At 41.4% G+C, this 21,571-nt stretch overlaps 1 protein-coding gene across 1 annotated transcript in view; it reads left to right on the forward strand.

The window, feature by feature from the left end:
* The first annotated feature begins 8,129 nt into the window (after positions 1-8,129).
* Positions 8,130-21,571, forward strand: part of doc2b (double C2-like domains, beta) — a 324,284-nt gene continuing 310,842 nt past the window's right edge. Inside the window, exons 1-5 of the mRNA XM_084178089.1 lie at positions 8,130-8,188; positions 12,255-12,354; positions 12,813-12,956; positions 13,134-13,263; positions 19,741-19,827. Coding sequence (XP_084034215.1) covers positions 12,278-12,354; positions 12,813-12,956; positions 13,134-13,263; positions 19,741-19,827 — 438 coding nt within the window. The 5' untranslated portion in view covers positions 8,130-8,188; positions 12,255-12,277. The remainder of the gene's footprint in view (positions 8,189-12,254; positions 12,355-12,812; positions 12,957-13,133; positions 13,264-19,740; positions 19,828-21,571) is intronic.

Genomic DNA, 21,571 nt, shown 5'->3' on the forward strand with positions numbered 1-21,571 from the left:
GTGAAGGACTTACTGAAGGAAGTGAGTAATATAATAACCCTAACTCAACATCTAGTGACCTTGTCAAGTTGGTGTAACGGTTAAGGTGTTGACTTGACAGTTAATGGACCTGGGTTTGAGTCCTGGTTGATGGAATTTAAATACTTTTTTATTTATTATTTATTTTTTGTTGTTGTTCATAGAATTGAATATTTTTGACATTTGCTTATATACAAACACCTACAAATGCCCAGACTAGGAATTGTTGAACATTTTGACTTTTGATTTTGTATCGCGGATGAGAATATTTCGGCCTCAAAAGATGATATGCGTTGCTGATGTAGGTTGATCCAATCAATCACGCTTTCATTCAAATGCCTTTCTTCTCCTCTAGCCCGTATGGTAGGTGACTTTTGCTTTTGCTAGTTTACATAATACAGACACATTTATTTTCAATGATGTTACCTAACATTTCAAATTAGTTCATTTGACTCAAATATGATATATTTGTTAGTTTAAAATTTGTTTTCTTGAATCATCATTCATGATTAATTTAGTTTGTTTACAAACGTTCTTGAATGGTGTAGCCTAGCACGCGGAAAACATTTTTAGGCCTACATTGAAAGTGATTCTATCCTAAAAGGCTACAGAAATTGTCCTTTCATTCGCACTGTTAGTATTCTTGGTATTTTATTAGGATCCCCATTAGCTGTTGCGAAAGCCGCAGCTACAGTGCCTTGCAAAAGTATTCATCCCCCTTGGCCTTTTTCCTATTTTGTTGCATTACAACCTGTAATTTAAATGGATTTTTATTTGGATTTCATGTAATGGACATACACAAAATAGTCCAAATTGGTGAAATGAAAAAAATAACTTGTTTCAAATAATGTAAAAAAATAAATAAAGGAAAAGTGGTGCGTGCTATGAAGTCCCTAAATACGATCTGGTGCAACCAATTACCTTCAGAAGTCACATAATTAGTTAAATAAAGTCCACCTGTGTGCAATCTAAGTGTCACATGATCTCAGTATATATACACCTGTTCTGAAAGGCCCCAGAGTCTGCAACACCACTGAGCAAGGGGCACCACCAAGCAAGCGGCACCATGAAGACCAAGGAGCTCTCCAAACAGGTCAGGGACAAAGTTGTGGAGAAGTACAGATCAGGGTTGGGTTATAAAAAAATATCCAAAACTTTGTACATCCCACGGAGCACCATTAAATCCATTATTAAAAAATTTAAAGAATATGGCACCACAACAAACCTGCCAAGAAAGGGCCGCCCACCAAAACTCACAGACCAGGCAAGGAGGGCATTAATCAGAGAGGCAACAAAGAGACCAAAGATAACCCTGAAGGAGCTGCAAAGCTCCACAGCGGAGATTGGAGTGTCTGTCCATAGGACCACTTTAAGCCGTACACTACACAGAGCTGGGCTTTACGGAAGAGTGGCTAGAAAAAAGCCATTGCTTAAAGAAAAAATATAAGCAAACACGTTTGGTGTTCGCCAAACGCCATGTGGGAGACTCCCCAAACATATGGAAGGTACTCTGGTCAGATGAGACTCAAATTGAGCTTTTTGGCCATCAAGGAAAACGCTATGTCTGGCGCAAACCCAACACCTCTCATCATCCCGAGAACACCATCCCCACAGTGAAGCATGGTGGTGGCAGCATCATGCTGTGGGATGTTTTTAATTGGCAGGGACTGGGAAACTGGTCAGAATTGAAGGAATGATGGATGGCGCTAAATACAGGGAAATTCTTGAGGGAAACCAGTTTCAGTCTTCCAGAGATTTGAGACTGGGACGGAGGTTTACCTTCCAGAAGGACAATGACCCTAAGCATACTGCTAAAGCAACACTCGAGTGGTTTAAGGAGAAACATTTAAATGTCTCGGAATGGCCTAGTCAACGCCCAGACCTCTATCCAATTGAGAATCTGTGGAATGACTTAAAGATTGCTGTACACCAGCGGAACACATCCAACTTGAAGGAGCTGGAGTAGTTTTGCCTTGAAGAATGGGCAAAAATCCCAGTGGCTAGATGTGCCAAGCTTATAGAGACATACCCCAAGAGACTTGCAGCTATAATTGCTGCAAAAGGTGGCTCTACAAAGTATTGACTTTGGGGGGGGGGTGAATAGTTATGCACACTCAAGTTTTCTTTTCTTTGGTCTAATTTCTTGTTTGTTTCACAATAAAAAATATTTTGCATCTTCAAAGTGGTAGGCATGTTGTGTAAATCAAATGATACAAACCCCCCAAAAATCTATTTTAATTCCAGGTTGTAAGGCAACAAAATTGGAAAAATGCCAAGGGGGCTGAATACTTTCGCAAGCCACTGTACTCTTCCTGGGGTCCACACAGAACATGAAACATGACATAATACAGAACATTAACAGACAAGAACAGCTCAAGGACAGAACTACATACATTCAAAAACGGCGCACATAGCCTACATATCAATACATACAAACAATATAGAGGTGTTGGGCCATGAGGTGTTACTTTATCTGTTTTTTTAAACCAGGTTTGCTGTTCATTTCAGCAATATGAGATGGAAGGGAGTTCCATGCAAAAATGGCTCTATATAATACTGTACACTTTCTTGAATTTGTTCTGGATTTGGGGAGTGTGAAAAGACCCCTGGTGGCATGTCTGGTGGGGTAAGTGTGTGTGTCAGAGCTGTGCGTAAGTTGACTATGCAAACAATTAGGAATTTTCAACACATTAATGTTTCTTACAAAAAGAAGAAGTGATGCAGTCAGTCTCTCCTCAAGTCTTACCAAAGAGAGACTGGCATGCATATTATTTATATTAGCCCTCTGATTACAATGAAGAGCAAGACGTGCCGCTCTGTTCTAGGCCAGAGCACTAGACCACACGGTTGGACAATAATCAAGATAAGACAAAACTAGAGCCTGCAGGACTTGCTTTGTGGAGTGTGGTGTCAAAAAAACAGAAGCATCTCATTATTACGGACAGACCTCTCCCCATCTTTACAACCATTGAATCTATATGTTTTGACCATGACAGTTTACAATCTAAGGTAACACCAAGTAATTTAGTCTCCTCAACTTGTTCAACAGCCACACCATTCATTACCAGATTCAGCTTAGGTCTAGAGCTTAGGGAATGATTTGTACCAAATACAGTGCCTTTAGTTTTAGAGATGTTCAGGACCATTTTATTACTGGCAACCCATTCCAAAACTGACTGCAACTTCATGTTAAGGGTTTCAGGGACTTCGTTAGCAGTGGTTGCTGACACATATATGGTTGAATCATCAGCATACACAGGCTTTGTTTAATGCCAGTTGCATGTCATTGGTAAAAATAGAAAAAAGTAGAGGACCTAGAGAACTACCCTGCGGTACACCACACCCTACATGTTGAAATTAAAGAAGCTTCCATTAAAGAAAACCCTCTTGTATTAGATAGATAGCTCTGAATCCATGATATGCCAGAGGTTAAAAAGTCATAAAACATACATTACCAGTCAAAAGCTTGGAAACACCAACTCATCTAAGGGTTTTTCTTTATTTTTACAATTTTCTACATTGTAGAATAATAGTGAAGACATCAAAACTATGAAATAACACATATGGAATCATGTGTGTCCAAACTTTTGACTGGTAGTGTAAGTTTTCTCAACAAAAGGTTATGGCCAATAATATCAATGGATGCACTGAAATCTAACAGTACAGCTCCCACAATCTTCTTATTATCAATTTCTTTCAACCAATCATCAGTCATTTGTGTCAGTGCAATTTGTTTACAGAGAAACAGCATTGTATTTGGTCACAATTCTTTCCAACAGTTTGCTAAGAGCTGGCAGCAAGCTGATTGGTCTGCTGTTAGAACCAGTAAAGACCGATTTACCACTTTGGCTTCCCTCCAGGCTGAGGACAAACACCTTCTTCTAGACTCAGATTAAAGATATGACAGATAGGAGTAGCCATATAGTCAGCTACCATCCTCAGTAGCCTTCCATCTAAGTTTCAATGCCAGGAGGTTTGTCATTATTGATCGATAACAATAATTTCCCCACCTGTTCCACACTTTTCAAAATTCAAACTTACAATGCTTCTCTTTTATTATTTGTTTTTTTATGCATGAATACGACGGCTCACTGTTCGTGTTGGTATTTCCTGCTGAAGTTTGCCCACTTTGCCAATGTAATCATTAAAATAATTGCCAACATCAAATGGTTTTGTGATGAATAAGCCATCTGATTGTTGAATTTGTCTTTCTGCCCATAATTTCATTTAAAGTACGCCAACGTTTTTTTTCCATCATTCTTTATATTATTGGCTTCATAATACAGTTTCTTCTTCTTTTTGTTAAGTCTAGTCACATAATTTCTCAATTTGCAGTAAGTCAGCCAGTCAGATGTGCAGCCAGGCTTATTAGCCACTCCTTTTACCCCATCACTTTCAACCATACCGTGTTTCAATTCCTCATCAATCCATGGAGCCTTAACAATTCTAACAGTCAGTTTCTTAACAGGTGGATGTTATTAATAATTGGAATCATCCACATAAGAGTCACAGCAAAAACTTTTGTATGATCTCTTATACACTATTTTAGGCCCATCTTTTGGAACCTTGGTTCTCCTAGATATAGGAGAACCAATGTAAATCTTTTCACTGTGCGTTCCTTAGTAAATTTTTTTAATTGATAGGCTATTTTGCTACATTTCCGGGTAGCACGCGTGGTAGGCCTTTGTTTGTCATGTCTTCTGAAACTGATCCATAGTAAACCCATCCTAAAGACATCATGCCTTCTGAAACAGATCCACAGTAAACCTACCTACCCCTCTGATCTGAGTGGTTATTGTAGATGTAAGGACATAATGCAACTGACTTGGCCAATGTTTTTCCTGAGAGGTGAGTGAGTGAGAGTGTGTGACAGATGTGCTCTGTTGTGATTAGCGATGCTTGCCCTTTAGTTGCTTAGATACTTTTGAAGGGCATGCTCATTGATCCCTTATAATGAAGTTGACCTATGCATGATTGACTTTAGTTTTCAGCTGTTTTAATCCTGATGGTCATCACACCTTTATCCTATTTGTGTCTCGAATAGATTATAAAGCATGCAGTCATTATAATTGTGTATAATGCAATGATTGCATTTAATGCCTTAAAGTACGAGTATTAAGAAATAAACATGTACATTTAACAATGCATTTAATATATTTGTGGACACATTTCTACAGTCTACTTTACAAAATTCAAACTTACAATGCTTTTCTTTTATTATTTGCATTTTTATGCATGAATACAATGGCTCACTGTTCGATGTTGGTATTTCCTGCTTAAGTTTGCCCACTTTGCCAATGAAGTAATCATTAAAATAATTGCCAACATCGCAAAGTATTCAGACCCCTTGATTTTTTCCACATTTTGTTATGTTACAGCCTTATTCTAAAATTGATTAAATTGTTTTTTTCCTTCTCAATCTACACACAATACCCCATAATGACAAAGCAAAAACAGTTTTTGATAAACTTTTGCAAATGTATTAAAAATAAAAAACTGATATTACATTTACATAAGTATTCAGACCCTTCACTCAGTACTTTGTTGATGCACCTTTGCCTCGAGTCTTCTTGGGTATGATGCTACCAGCTTGGCACACCTGTGTTTGGAGAGTTTCTCCCATTCTTCTCTGTAGATCCTCTCAAGCTCTGTCAGGTTGGATGGGGAGCGTTGCTGCACAGCTATTTCAGGTCTCTCCAGAGATGTTCGATCAGGTTCAAGTCCAGGCTCAGGATGGGCCACTCAAAGACATTCAGAGTCTTGTCCCAAAGCCACTCCTGCATTGTCTTGGGCTGTGTTTCTTAGGGTCATTGTCCTGTTGGAAGGTGAACCTTCGCCCCAGTCTGAGGTCCTGAGTGCTCTGGAGCAGGTTTTCATCAAGGATCTCTCAAGGATGATCAATGGAAACAGGATGCACCTGAGCTCAGTTTTCGAGTCTCATAGCAAAGGGTCTGAATACTTATGTAAATAAGGTATTTCTGTTTTTTATTTTTAATACACTTGCAAAAAATTCAAATAACCTGTTTTAGCTTTGTTATTATGGGGTATTGTGTGTAGATTGATGGAGGATTTGTATTTATTTAATCCATCTTAGAATAAGGCTGTAATTTAACAAAATGTGGAAAAAGTCAAGGGGTCTGAATACTTTCCGAATGCACTGTATATTTCTTAATGCTCATACATTTAAGGCACTAAATACAATCATTGCATTATACACAATTATGATGACAGCAATGGCTTTATAATGGAACATGTAAATATGATGTCTATCATGCCACAGAACACTGGTCGAACACATGCAATCCTCTCTCTGTCTCTCTACCATTTCCATAAGACCAGAGAGAGAGGCTGCTGTTTGCCGTGGAGAGCAGAGCACACGTGGGCTAATGGCTTTCTCTGGTGGGTGGGGGGAACAGCCGGCACCAGATAACCCCAACCACTCGTCCACTGTGTCAAGGAAACGACACCAGGAAGCAGAGGGAACATTAGACCACTGCATGCCTGTCGTTTGCTCCCTGTGGCACTAGAAATTGTTGTTCCCATATCCCTTATAATAAATTGACAGGAGGAAACAGTACAAGAAGTCCACTCCAAAGCCTCCCTGAATTGGATGTTTTCATTGTTTTTGTGCCGAGTTCACGTGAAGTTCCAGGAGCAGCTGGAGCAGAGAAAGGGAAAACCTTCAAGGATCCGCTATTAACCTCTATCTCCGGACACACGTAAGATAACATGTACCTCTTAATAGTATTTCAAGCTAAAGCAATGTTTTGTATGAGCTACAATTCATGGCACATACTTTATGCATACAAACATGCACCTTGGCCTGAAGTACCTTTTTAGATGTTATTTTCATTCATCAATTAAATAGCTGACTGAAGATTTGAGCGCAACGTGTCAATACTTTTGAACTGGAAAGAATAGTTTACAGCACAGAAAATGCCTCAAAGACATAATTTGTTTTATATACCAGATAGGTGCAGTGAAATTTGTTATTTTACAGGGTCAGCCATAGTAGAATGGCGCCCCTGGAGCAAATTAGGGTTAAGTGCTTTGCTCAAGGGCACATCGACAGATTTTTCACTTTGTCAGCTCAGATATTCAAACCAGCGACCTTTCGGTTACTGGCCCAACGCTCTAACCGCTAGGCTACCTGCCGCCTAAATTAACAAGTACAAAAACCACAAGAGACACGGAATCCTGTGTAGGGACAGACTGTATAAGTAAAGTTGTTGTCACTAGAAACGCGCCACTCTAAAATCGCCTAAAAACAAGCAGGTAGATTAGCAATCTGTCAGAGGCCTGACGGTAAAATCTGTGCTACACATGATATGATCTCTAGGCAAGTAGGCATTGTATTTTTTATTTTTTATTTTTTTGGGGGGTGGGGAAATCACATTTGTATCACTTTTTATATCCCACCTGGTAAAATTTTGATGGCAATTGCATTGCTTTATGTGGTTGCATGTGCTAAAAACAGTATGTTTTGAATGGGCCACAAAAACAAATGTATTAATTTCAGTCAAAATATATTTAGAGTTAATTTGATGCCTACACATCGTTTGTATATCATCCCCTCTGGAATCACAGAGGTCTGGGTCCTCAGGTAGAGTTCACATTCAACCTCAATGACTTAAAGCCAGGGCATACAAATTACAACAACAGACGAATTACAGCAATTGAAAGCAACACTGTCATATTTAATTTCAATTACTTGCATTGTGCACAAAGGGCTCTCCCCAAATAAAATAAAGGAGACTCTCAGAATTTTTGGAAAGAGCATGTCAATGGTAACCGTGTTAGCCTTTTCCTGTGGGCTTGCATCGGTTGGAGAGCCATGGCACTGCTTTTGTTATCCCAGTCAATCACAGTAGTCTGTTTTACATTTACAGTAGTCATTTAGCAGACACTCTTATAAATCAGTGACTTACAGTGCATTAATCTGGAAGGAACAGGATGTTTCTGTGGGGAATTGTTCTTCTGTCATGTGACCAGCCTGTCAGACAAGGCAGGCAGGCTGTGAACTACTTCTGAGAGCTCAACCCCAGACTTTACTGTTTCCTCATTTTCTTCGCTCTCGCCTTTCGTTTGTTCACAGGCCTAGCCCGGAGCTAGGCGATTTAACCGGCTCTCATTGCTCTCGCTCGTTCAAATGAAGGGGGAGATTTTACAGGTAAACAGTTTCTCTCCCTTCCTTTGACTCTGTTTGCCAACATCTTTCGTGCCAAGGCAGGTTTTCCCCTTGAAAAGGTGCAGAGAGCGATTCCCCAGAGCTAGATAGAGCCCTGTCGCTTATGTAATGGAAAGACTGTTTGATTAGGTTGAGACCTGTGTGCTGGGAATCAGTCAGGTATTACTGCCAGATAAGAGCCGATGATGACTGCTTTAATGTTGCTCTGTTTTATGGCCAATTCGTTGGAAAAAGATTATTCCCTTGGATTCAATAAGTGCACTTTGAAGTTTGAGGTACATCACAAGGCAGTGTGTTATAGATTGAGCATATCTCTTTGTATGCAAATACATAATTGAATTACCTGATGTAGCAAGCTGACAATATTATATTTTCTTCTTGAAAATTGTTTATGTACAGGATGTTACAGGGTAAAATAGGGAAGTTTGTGAGCACTATGAAACTTGACGTAAAGTTAAATCTCACTGACTTGGCAAATTCAATCTGAAGCCTGTAAACGTGTGTGTGTCCTAATGAATTCTGCTGTTTTTGTTTGCTGTGCTCAAGCCGTATATAATGCAGTCAGCCGGGCCTGAGGCCAAAGCACTAGTGTTGAACAAAGGCCATTAGGTGGGTTGGAAAAGTAAATATAGTTAATTGCTCAGCCATTAAAAAGGACACGGTGGCATCGCTGTGACATGGCGTTTTAGGCTTATAACCAGATAATATTAGTGGTAGGGAGGTTGTAAGTGTTAGCGAGGGAAAGAGTAAAAAAAATAAGCAACATGTTCATAAAATGCATATTTAAATTGTCTAAAGTGGCTTCTGTCCTGGTCAATTCATAGAAGTCTATATGATATATGTGGCCCTGTCTTTTACGATTAGTGCTAATGAAAGAGAAAAAGCAAGGAGAGGTTTCTACTTTTGTCTACTGAGATGTAGCCTGAGGCCGGCATTGAATTCAATTTAAAAGATTAACGACCTGCACACAATGACGTTTAAAGGACATTTTATGGAGATTATGTTCGCTGTAAACGTCTCTGCAGATGTCAGATCATGCCCAAATCCCATTTAAAAGTCCATCGCAGTGTACAGGTTTTATCAGTGTTGTTTTTTAAAGCAATTTTTAATTTTTTTTAGAATTCCCCTCCATAAGTATTTTCACTTTGAGACTAATTTTAAATGACAGAGGGATACAAGCAATTGGGGGAAAATAGCTTGAATGGATGGTGGAGGGATTGAACCCCGGTCTCCGGGGGAGTATGCCTATGTGTGGTTAGAGCAGGGGAGCATGACTCTTTACACCAGGGGCTCTGCATCTAGTGTGTTTGTTAGTGTGGGAACAAGAGGGGAAGGCAGGAGAATCAAAGAATGCATGATTTTAAATAAACCCCTCTTCGAGCAAATGAGAGTGGGGCACTCAGACCCTTGGTGTGTCCCAACAACATTTAGAAATTAGGACAGTGACTTGGATATTGACATGATATAACTAGGGTACACAATGTGAATGAATGAATGTTGTGTGTGTGCATGTGGGTTATTGTGCTGTCCTCCTGTATGAGGGAAGTAGTCAGATGTTTTCCACAGTGCTTATAATTCTTTATTGATAGTCTGGCAACAGTACCCAGTAAAGCAAACCATTTTCCAGCAGGGTGAAATCAGCTGTAATGGTTGATTGCATGTGTGCCCACATACCAGAGAACTGGGTGACTCATTGTTTGGGTCTGTGATAAATAGCTGCCTCTGCTCTACTTCACAGAGACAAGTGCTTTTACCTTTGCATTGCCCTCTAAGATACGCACATCAATACGCTCCCAACAAGAATGTCTTCTGTTTGTTTGGATAGAAATTGTCTTTCTTTTGAAGTCCTTCTTTCATCCTTTTCCATTTGAAATGATAATCAGTAATGGGTTTCTCCAGGAGCTACCCATTTACTGGACATTATTGTTCTGCTAGTAGCACATGTTTGTGCACTCCAAAAGTAAAGAAGAAAATAAAAAAACTCTAAAGAAAAAAACATATTTGTGGACAATATGTACAGTGCCTTCGGAAAGTATTCAGACCCCTTGAGTTTTTCCACATTTTGTTACGTTACAGCCTTATTCTAAAACACATTTACATAAGTATTCAGACCCTGTTTCCATTGATCATCCTTGAGATGTTTCTACAACTTGATTGGAGTCCACCTGTGGTAAATTCAAATGATTGGACATGATTTGGAAAGGTACACATCTGTCTATATAAGGTCCCACAGTTGACAGTGCATGTCAGAGCAAGAACCAAGCCATGAGGTCAAAGGAATTGTCCGTAAAGCTCAGAGACAGGATTGTGTCAAGGCACAGATCTGGTGAAGGGTACCAAAACATTTCTGCAGCATTGAAGGTCCCCAAGAACACAGTGGACTCCATCATTCTTAAATTGAAGAAGTTTGGAACCACCAAGACTCTTCCTAGAGCTGGCCTTGGTCAGGGAGAAGGGCCTTGGTCAGGGAGATGAACAAGAACCCGATGGTCACTCTGACAGAGCTCCAGAGTTCCTCTGTGGAGATGGGAGATCCTTCCGGAAGGACAACCATCTCTGCAGCACTCCACCAATCAGGCCTTTATGGTGGCGTGGCCAGACGGAAGCCACTCCTCAGTAAAAGGCACATGACAGCCTGCTTGGAGTTTGCCAAAAGGCACTTAAAGACTCTCAGACCATGAGAAACTAGATTCTCTGGTCTGATGAAACCAAGATTGAACTCTTTGGCCTGAATGCCAAGCGTCACGCCTGGAGGAAACCTGGCACCATCCCTATGGTGAAGCATGGTGGTGGCAGCATCATGCTGTGGGGATGCTTTTCAGCGGCAGGGACTTCGAGACTAGTCAGGGTCGAGCGAAAGATGAACGGAGAAAAGTACAGAGAGATCCTTGATGAAAAACTGCTCCAGAGCGCTCAGGACCTCAGACTGGGGCGAAGGTTCACCTTCCAATAGGACAACGACCCTAAGCACACAGCCAAGAAAACGCAGAAGTGGCTTCGGGACAAGACTCTGAATGTCCTTGAGTGGCCTAGCCAGAACCCGGACTTGAACCCGATCAAACATCTCTGAAGAGACCTGAAAATAGCTGTGCAGCAACGCTCCCCATCCAACCTGAGGGAGATTGAGAGGATCTGCAGAGAAGAATGGGAGAAACTCCCCCAATACAGGTGTGCCAAGCTTGTAGCGTCATACCCAAGAAGACTCGAGGCTGTAACTGCTGCCAAAGGTGCTTCAACAAAGTACTGAGTAAAGGGTCTGAATACTTATGTAATATAAAAAAATATATATATATTTTTTTTTTTTATAAATTTGCAAAAGTTTCTACAAAACAGTTTTTGCTTTGTCATTATGGGGTAGAGTGATGAGTGACATTTTTTTTGTATGTTTGTAGAATAAGAATGTAACCTAACAAAATGTGGAAAAAGTCAAGGGGTCTGAATACTTTCCGAAGGCACTGTATAACATTTTGTTGTTGGCTCACGTGAGTGGACCATTTCATACGCACATCTGTTGAAGATATTACACAAACAACTGAAACAATGGATGTATTGTCTGGCAGACAAATGGAGATGGCGTGACTATCACAGCGATCTGTTGCCCAAGGCAGGAAGCATTATTCAAGTTGTCACTGGCAACAGAGACTGTTGTATTTCTGCCTACACTGTGAAGATCCACCCAGAACTGACGTCTGGTCTAGTGTTAGCTGCTAGCTGCCCTTCAGAGCCGAGAAAGAGGCACACTTTTATGTCCCTCTCTTCATGAACATAACCCTGCACCTTCTTTGGTTACTGATTGTTCAGTTTATTATCTGTAGGTCCCTTTTATCATGTTGTTGGTTTGGTTTTCACTTTCTTCCCAAGCAGTACTCATTCATTTATCAACTTATTTTGATAATGTCATACAAACTTCTTTCCTATTGCGATCTATGTATAAAAGCCACAGGTATATACAACTAACATCAATTAGAGGGGGAAATACAGTGATTTTTCCCAGATGGGATGTAGCCTTTCATTTTGGAGGACTGAGTGTCTGGATGTGTTTTTGCAGCCCTTGTCATCAGCCCTCAAAAGATGACGGAGGCCATGTTTGGGACAGGGAACGATCAGTGGGTCTGTCCCAATGACCGGCAGCTGGCCCTTCGAGCCAAGTGAGTATGCACTCAAATCTCTACCATCTCACTGAATATGTGGAAGTGTTTTGGTTGTGTAAAGTATTCCTGTGCCCATCATTATTTTCATCACATTGTATTGTTTTTGTTGTAGAACTGAGTGTGTGTTTTGTTGAAATTTGTTTTTGATAGCATTGGCAGTTCTGTTTTATAAAACCGTTGTGACCATTTGATCTTACACTTTAATGTATATTTATGTATTTGGTACAACATTTTGCACGTGGACTAGTTTGTTTGTTTTGCAGTGCAGTCATATAAGGAGATGTTTTTGCTAGCAGGATATATATTTTCGTAAGGTGTGCATACATGCATGCATAAGCCTGTGTTAGTCACATCACATGTTTCACTTTGGCCTGCACTGCCACATGTAATGACACAAAATAATAAACAATACAATTGATGGACAGCGTAAAGCAACTTGTGTGTCTGTGTCCCAGGCTGCAGACGGGCTGGTCTGTGCACACCTTCTGTACAGACCGACAGAGGAAGAGCCAGATGCTGGAGCAGCAGGAGGTGGAGAATATCCTTAGTGTCATCCGCAGGGCTGAGGAGCTGGAACAGATTGAACAGCTCCGCATCGGGTAGGACGAGTGCGCACACACACCACACACACACACGGTTGGTAATGCTATTGAATATTAGAATAAAACCATGACTTTCTGGTAGTTTATCTGGACTGACTATCCTTAAGCTGTCAGTTGCAGCACATAGCCAACTTTAGCCTCTGTGTCCAGGCTGTAACTGTGTGTGTGTCCCAGGAGGCTGGTGGAGCGTCTGGACAACATGAAGAAGAGTGCGATGGGAAACGGCCTGTCCCAGTGCCTGCTGTGTGGGGAGGTCCTGGGCCTCCTGGGAACCCCCTCCGTCTTCTGTCAGGACTGCTGCAAGGTAAAGGCCACCGCACCTCCTACTCTTCTGTTCTACTATAGCAGAGGCCCAAACAGTCCTGAAGGGTTGCAGTGTCTTTGGTTTTCATCCGAACCTCTTAATCCGTAACTCTTCCCAGCATTTGAAAGTACTTTAGGGGATAGAGCTAGGACGATAAATTACTGATACCGACATTGCCTTCCTCTTATCCAAACAAATTTGCTTACATCTGGTCATTTTCGTGATTAGGCAATGGCACTAGTTTACAACCAGAGTATGTAATTGAGATGATGCACTGGTGGAACGGAGCACGTGATTTGGGGTGAATACATCAAGTAGCCTAGCAATGGAACGTTTTTGTAGGACATTAAAGGTTCAATCTGCGATTGCTACATCCATTCTTGTACTTTTAAATTAATGACATACAGTATACCCATTGATTCTTGAAGAATATAACTTATAAATGCCTTATGAGCTTAGTTCAACTGTTGTACCTCATCAGAACCCCAAAAATAAGATTGATTTACTCCATTGTTTGTAAGCAAGGTAATTGTAAGCAAACACTATATAGCCTCAAAACATGGTTTGGTTAAAACTTACTTACTTACTTTTGATAGATGGTCAGTCCTTGCATCCATAGCTCTGTTTATGAATTTCAGTGGTTACATTTCTCCAGCCCCATCCCTCACTTTATTGTTTGAACTGCAGATTGCCGCTTTACATTTACTGTTAGATCAATTACATGGCTATCTAGCAACAATATCCTATTTAAAGTTTGAAATCTAGCTAATGTGTTTTGAGGACCGTCTTCATCAGGTGGTGAATATGTAGCACATAGCCTAAATCAATATGCACAAAAAAAAATGAAGGGAAATTAATCTCTAAAGAGCCAAAAATAACTGATCATTCTGGATCCTATTTTGAAATGTTGCAAATCAAAATGTCAATCATGCATTCCCTGAACATGCCAACTTTTTATTGTCTTACTTATTGATGGCACTGGAAAAAGTTAGTCTAGAGCCCTGCCGCTAATGGAAAGTAACTGCATAAAAAAAATATGGTTTTTGTATTTATCGACGATGTCAAGCAAAATGGGTCAATTTAGCATGATATTACTTTTTGTCCATATTGACCAGCTCTAGTTCAGGAGATCTCTGTCCGATGTCAATTTGTTGAAATACAAAAAAAACAATTTCTGTTTTTGCCCTGGCACTAACACACCTGATTCAACTAAAGGCTTGATGAGGAGATGTGTTCACTACTCTTTATAACCGTGAATCATTACAATTGCAGTATTCTCCTACAGATATTGTGGGTTTGACATATTGGCCATGATGCCCATTGAACTTCTCCTATGACCAGTAGCCTTTCCGAGTGTTCTCTCCAACTCCTCTGCTCCATGTGCTAGAGGCCAGTGGCACTGGGCGTAATGAGATCAGAAGGGAGGAAGTGAAACAACCCAGGGGAAAGATTATGTGGGTCTCTGAGAGGAAATGTAATAAGTGGTATTAGACTGTATAAACCAGATAAGAGGGGGTTCATTCTGCTGTTCAATAGTGCCTATAATGGGGATTCTCATCTCAAACAGATACTTACAAGAGCTCTGTCATGTCTATAACGTAATAACTCTCGCCAAGCAAGGCAAAGGCCTATTAGACGTAAACAGAATGTATGGGACTCATAATTGGGGAATATTGTAGAATTGTAGTGAATAGCAATTCAATTCACTGTTCCAAAGCATGGACTTGACTGGATAGCCAGCTTGTAGTAATCACTTTTCACCATAGGGTTGCAGCAGAGACCTCAGATGTGAATGCCTAAGTTGCTTACCTAAAGCATGAAGGCAAGAGTGTTTATGATAACCTATGTAAAATAACATATCAAATCAAATTGGCAAATATTTCTGAATATACTCATTCCCCTACAAATGTCCCTGTAAAAAATTTAAAAATTCTGTAGATTTGTTGACATTGCATGATATGTTCAAAATGGTGTACTCATGATGTTATACAAACTCCTTAAGTGGTCTATGCTAGACTGTTTTATATATCACTCGGCTAAATGAAAGCAAATGTTGAGAGGTCAGTTTTAAGTTTGTCGGAAGGAAACGCCAGAGAGTAAGCTTAAGGCCCAGGAGAGGGCAGCAAAGCCCTAAACGAGGAGCGTAGAGCAGGCTGTGTTCACAGTCTCATAGGAAATGGACATGTGGATATCTTCACCATCCAAACTGGGAGGGACAGGTGTGGAGGCATCCAGTATATTAAGTGTGTCCAATCACAAACTTAAGTATGCTGCTAGGGACTGTGTGATGCTCTGATGAAAGGTTGGACTGTGTAAAGCTGTGCCATAGAGCAAATATAGGCCAATCCAGGGAATTAGGTGGAGACGGACACACACAGCTAATGAAGTCACTAGCCGGCCTCCGCCCAGTACCCTGCCCTGCACTTTAGACACTGTTACTAGCCGGCCTCCGCCCAGTACCCTGCCCTTTAGACACTGTTACTAGCCGGCCTCCGCCCAGTACCCTGCCCTGCACTTTAGACACTGTTACTAGCCGGCTACCGCCTGGTACTCTGCCCTGCACTTTAGACACTGTTACTAGCCGGCTACCGCCTTGTACTCTGCCCTGCACCTTAGACACTGTTACTAGCCGGCCTCTGCCCAGTACCCTGCCCTGCACTTTAGACACTGTTACTAGCCGGCTACCGCCTGGTACTCTGCCCTGCACCTTAGACACTGTTACTAGCCGGCTACCGCCTGGTACTCTACCCTGCACCTTAGACACTGTCACTAGCCGGCTACCGCCTGGTACTCTACCCTGCACCTTAGACACTGTTACTAGCCGGCTACCGCCTGGTACTCTGCCCTGCACCTTAGACACTGTTACTAGCCGGCTACCGCCTGGTACTCTGCCCTGCACCTTAGACACTGTTACTAGCCGGCTACCGCCTGGTACTCTGCCCCTTAGACACTGTTACTAGCCGGCTACCGCCTGGTACTCTGCCCTGCACCTTAGACACTGTTACTAGCCGGCTACCGCCTGGTACTCTGCCCTGCACCTTAGACACTGTTACTAGCCGGCTACCGCCTGGTACTCTGCCCTGCACCTTAGACACTGTCACTAGCCGGCTACCGCCTGGTACTCTACCCTGCACCTTAGACACTGTCACTAGCCGGCTACCGCCTGGTACTCTAGCCTGCACCTTAGGCACTGTCACTAGCCGGCTACCGCCTGGTACTCTGCCTTGCACCTTAGACACTGTTTCTAGCCGGCTACCGCCTGGTACTCTACCCTGCACCTTAGACACTGTCACTAGCCGGCTACCGCCTGGTACTCTGCCCTGCACCTTAGACACTGTTTCTAGCCGGCTACCGGCTGGTACTCTACCCTGCACCTTAGACACTGTCACTAGCTGGGTACCGCCCAGTACTCTACCCTGCACCTTAGACACTGTTACTAGCCGGCTACCGCCTGGTACTCTGCCCTGCACCTTAGACACTGTTACTAGCCGGCTACCGCCTGGTACTCTACCCTGCACCTTAGACACTGTTGCTAGCCGGCTACCGCCTGGTACTCTGCCCTGCACCTTAGACACTGTCACTAGCCGGCTACCGCCTGGTACTCTACCCTGCACCTTAAACACTGCTGCCCTATGTATATAGAGTCATTGAACACTGGTCACTTTAATAATGTTTACGTAAATGTTTGTTGTTCTGAAATCGTTTAATAAACAGATATGATTGCTATTCCTGCAACATTATTTTGTTGAAATGGCATTTGATCTCTGAGAAATTAAGCTCATTGATTACTCACTTTATATGTACATAGCTCATCCTATATAACTACTGCTGTACATACCTTTTCCTACTTCTTTATTGTCCATACTGTCTATACACACCACGTATTTATATTCCGGACTCTTGACATTGCTCATTTTGATATTGCTCATTCTGATATTTCTTAATTTCTAGTTATTATGTTTAAAAAAAGTTATGTTTATTTTTATTTCTGTATTAGTATAATACTGTTAGACATTTACTGCACTGCTGGAGCTAGAAACATAAGCATTTCGCTGCACCCGCTTTAACATCTGCTAATCTGTGTATGTGACAAATAAACGTTGATTTGATATGACCCTCAGTTCGCTTCAGGTGTGGGAGCGGTGGAATCTGTCTCAGTATAACACCACACACACTTTAGGTCATTGACATTGACACACTGTGATTTTAGACTTGTTACGTTTTCCTTTCAACTTCTCTTATGAAGTAAGCTACTGCTTACTCAGTAAAGAAAAACGGAATTCCCCACAGTAGAGATACATATTTCTATGTCACATTTATATGCGCCGAATACAACATGTGTAGACCTTACAGTGAAATGCTTACTTACAAGCCCTTAACCAGCAATGCAGTTTTAAGAAAGAATACCAAAAAGAATCACACCAAAAAATACAATATAAAATAATACAAAATATTAGTAACAAATAATTAAAGAGCAGCAGTAAAAATAACAATAGCGAGGCTATACAGGGGGTACCGGTACCGAGTCATTGTGTGGGGGCACCGGTTAGTCGAGGTAATTGAGGTAATATGTACATGTGTTTGCATATCTACTACTTGTTGACTTTTTATAGTCTTGTCAATAAATGCCCCCAGTCTAAACACATAGCCCAGATTTGTTAGTATGTAATTGGAAGGTAGACAGATGTATTGGTCGCTAGGTGACTGTGTAGAGTCTTCAGATGAAGACGTGCTCTGGGTGTGAACTGACAGGTGTACACATCCATCAGACTATGCACTAGCTAGAGTACAGATGAGATGGCTATGGTCAGGCGTCTTTGAGCCAGTTATCCTGGACCCCAGAAGCAAATCCTACGTGCGCTGGACAGCTTTTTGGCATAATAAAGCATTTATATTCACATTCTGTTACAAGAGACAATTGAGGCAGATGTGTCACAGTTTATTTTAGCTGATGGCAGTTTACCAAAAATGTTTGATCTAAGGAGGTGGAGACCCAGATATTCTACTCTCTCTCTGACAAAAAATACTGAGCTACTTCAGGAAAGACAATTATGAGCACTTCAGCCAAGCTCTCTCCTCCATTGCGTAAGGCTTGATTAAAGCTTCCTTCCTGTGACTTTTTCAAATCAAATCAAATGTTATTGGTCACATACACATATTTAGCAGATGTTATTGTGGGTGTAGCGAAATGCTTGCTTTACATAATCAACCCTGCTTCCAAATCGATTCTTAAGGTAACGTAATTGGATGGTTTTTACACTGCTGCATCCGACCAAGCTCTCGCTTTGTCAAAGGCTACGCTAGGTGAACACATTGAAGAGCTAGCTCCATGTTTTGTTGCTCTCTAGGGACATACAAATGTTTCCTTTCTTTTTGTAAGATAATGTATTTCTTATTTTTTAAACAATACAAAACATGCGCATACAAATGACAACATACAGACTCACACAAACATCCACAACATCACCCCTGCTCAGACCCACCTGCTCACACCACTATCTCCAGCGCCCGCATCACTCTCCACCACATGGCCTCAAACTGCTCCGTTTTGTTTCTCTCCGTCTCCCACGCACTTTCAACATTTACAAATATGTTTCTGATGATTGTATTAATGCTCAGTTCCAAGTCAATCCCTTAGCCCTTACTCCCTAGCCACTGCTGTAGATCGGAGAGGACTGGATAGATTTATGCAATATGATGAAAACTACACCCAGCCAGCCATGCAGAATGCAGAAGGAAGCTGTCTTCAGAAGTTCCTAGTGTGTAGGGGCTAGAGCCCATTTGAAATTCAGCAGAAGTCTGCATGTTGACATGACTCACCCACTTTATTTGTGGTGGGAGGAGGTGGAGCAGTGTTGTGTTGAGTTGTGCAATGACTTGACATCATGGAAATACATAATGTGTCACAGTGACTTTTCTGTGAACTTTTCAATGTCACAAACTTGGCTGTGATGGCTCAGCAAATTTCCAACACTAACTACTGATGGTACTCTAGAATCGAATATCAGTGATTTTATTCTGTTTTGTTCTTTGAACAATATAAAAAAATAAGTGTCCTTTCAAAAGCTTTATATTTATTGACATTCATTTCATTATTGCAGAATATATATTATCAGGGACTCTCCAGTTTTATGAAGTTGTTGGACTTGCTAAAAGTTTTTCACTTGGCACTGACTGTTTTCAATTTCAATATGGAACATTGCAATTTGTATGAAATTGCATAGTAATTCAAGCCAAACTGTAAAATTATCATGTGCTTTTTTTACTGTTACAAAAGACAGCGGCAAAGTGCAACAACTTAACTTTATAGCTAAGTATTTATATTACCTTTTAGAACTTACAGTATATAATACATATTACAGTATATATAAGTATTGTATAACCTTTTTGTGTTTTGTCCACATTACTCAGTACGCCACTCATGGTCAATTCAAAATCGGGTCTTATTTAAAAAACGTTATTCTCTCTCTCTTACAGAAAGTGTGCACTAAGTGTGGCATAGAGACCCAGTGCAGTCAGAAGAGAACTCAGTGGCTGTGCAAGATCTGCAGTGAAGACAGAGAGGTAACCAACATCCTTACAACTGGATAGCCCATCTGCAGATCAACTGGCAACTACATGAAAACAGCTTTTTGATCATTCTCCAAATTACTATTCACATTCTGTACCAGATGGATGCTTCCCATTGTGGTGATAAAGTCCTATATATTTATAAGGGGGTTACCCCATTCAGTGACCAATTTCAGTTTGAGAAAAGTGCAATGAAAATGCAGAAGCAAAACAGTATAATTTAATGGAAGTAGCTTAGCAGCAGCAGCCAGAGACAATGTATACCACAGGAGGTTGGTGGCACCTTAATTGGGGAGAATGGGCTCCTGGTATTGACTGGAGTGGAATGGTATCAAACACATGGTTTCCATGGTTTCCAGATGTTTGATGCCATTCCATTTGTACCGTTCCAGCCATTATTATGAGTCGTCCTCCCCTCAGCAGCCTCCTGTGATGTATACTGAACAAAAATATAAATGCAACATGCAACGATTTCATTGATTTTACTGCGCTACAGTTCATATGAGGAATTCAGTCAATTGAAATAAATAAATTAGGCCCTAATCTATGCATTTCACATGACTGGGAATACAGATATGCATATGGTGGTCACAGATACCTTTTTAAAAAATGGGCCTCACAATGGGCCTCAGGATCTCGTCACGGTATTTTTGTGCATTCAAATTGACATAGATAAAATGAAATTGTGTTCATTGTCCATGGTTTATGCCTGCCTGCCCATACCATAACCCCACCGTCACCATGGGGCACTCTGTTTACATTTTGTTAAATTTTTAGTCATTTTAGCAGACGCTCTTATCCAGAGCGACTTACAGTTAGTGAGTGCTGATGTTCACAACGTTGACATCAGCAAACCGCTCACCCACACGACGCCATACACGTGGTCTGCAGTTGTGATGCCGGTTGGACGTACTGCCAAATTCTCTAAAACGTTGTTGGAGACTGCTTATGGAAGAGAAATGAACATTAAATTATCTGGCAACAGCTCTGGTGGACATTGCTGCAGTCAACTGCCAATTGCACTCTCCTCAAAACTTGAGACATCTGTGGCATTGTGTTGTGTGACAAAACTGCACATTTTAGAGTGGCCTTTCATTGTCTCCAGCACAAGGTGCACCTGTGTAATGATCATGCTGTTTTAATTAGCTTTTTGATATGCCACACCTGTCAGGTGGATGGATGATCTTGGCAAAGGAGAAATGCTCACTAACAGGGACGTAAACACATTTGTGCACAACATTTGAGAGAAATAAGCTTTTTGTGCTAATGGAACATTTCTGGGATCTTTTATTTCAGCTCATGAAACATGGGACCAACACTTTACATGCGGCGTTAATTTTTTTGTTCAGTGAAGTAGCTGTCTGTCGTCCCACAGGGCTGTAGCTAGCTGACCGACTTCAGACAGAGTGCTGCAAGTTGGCTTCTCCAGGGATAAGGTTTCTCTCAGGGCTTGATTTTGGCGCCCAGTGGTCATCAGCAGGGCAGGCAGGATCTGGATGGGCGTCTCACCACAGTGTTGTTTACAATGCACAAGAGCCTGATTGTGGGAGAAAGGCATGAAGCTCTTGCCTCGTCTCGTGATTCGTGGCACCAGATGAGACGCATCGTGACTTCATGAAGAGTTGAAGATATGACCTCACATGTTGGGTGCATTAGCTGTGTGGCGTTTAAGTTCGCATTATCATGGCAGTGTGGAGGAATCACGGAGGTGCTTATTCGTTGGGAAGTAGGGCCAATG

This window comes from Coregonus lavaretus (genome assembly GCF_964263955.1).
Source record: "Coregonus lavaretus genome assembly, chromosome: 15".
NCBI lineage: Eukaryota > Metazoa > Chordata > Actinopteri > Salmoniformes > Salmonidae > Coregonus > Coregonus lavaretus.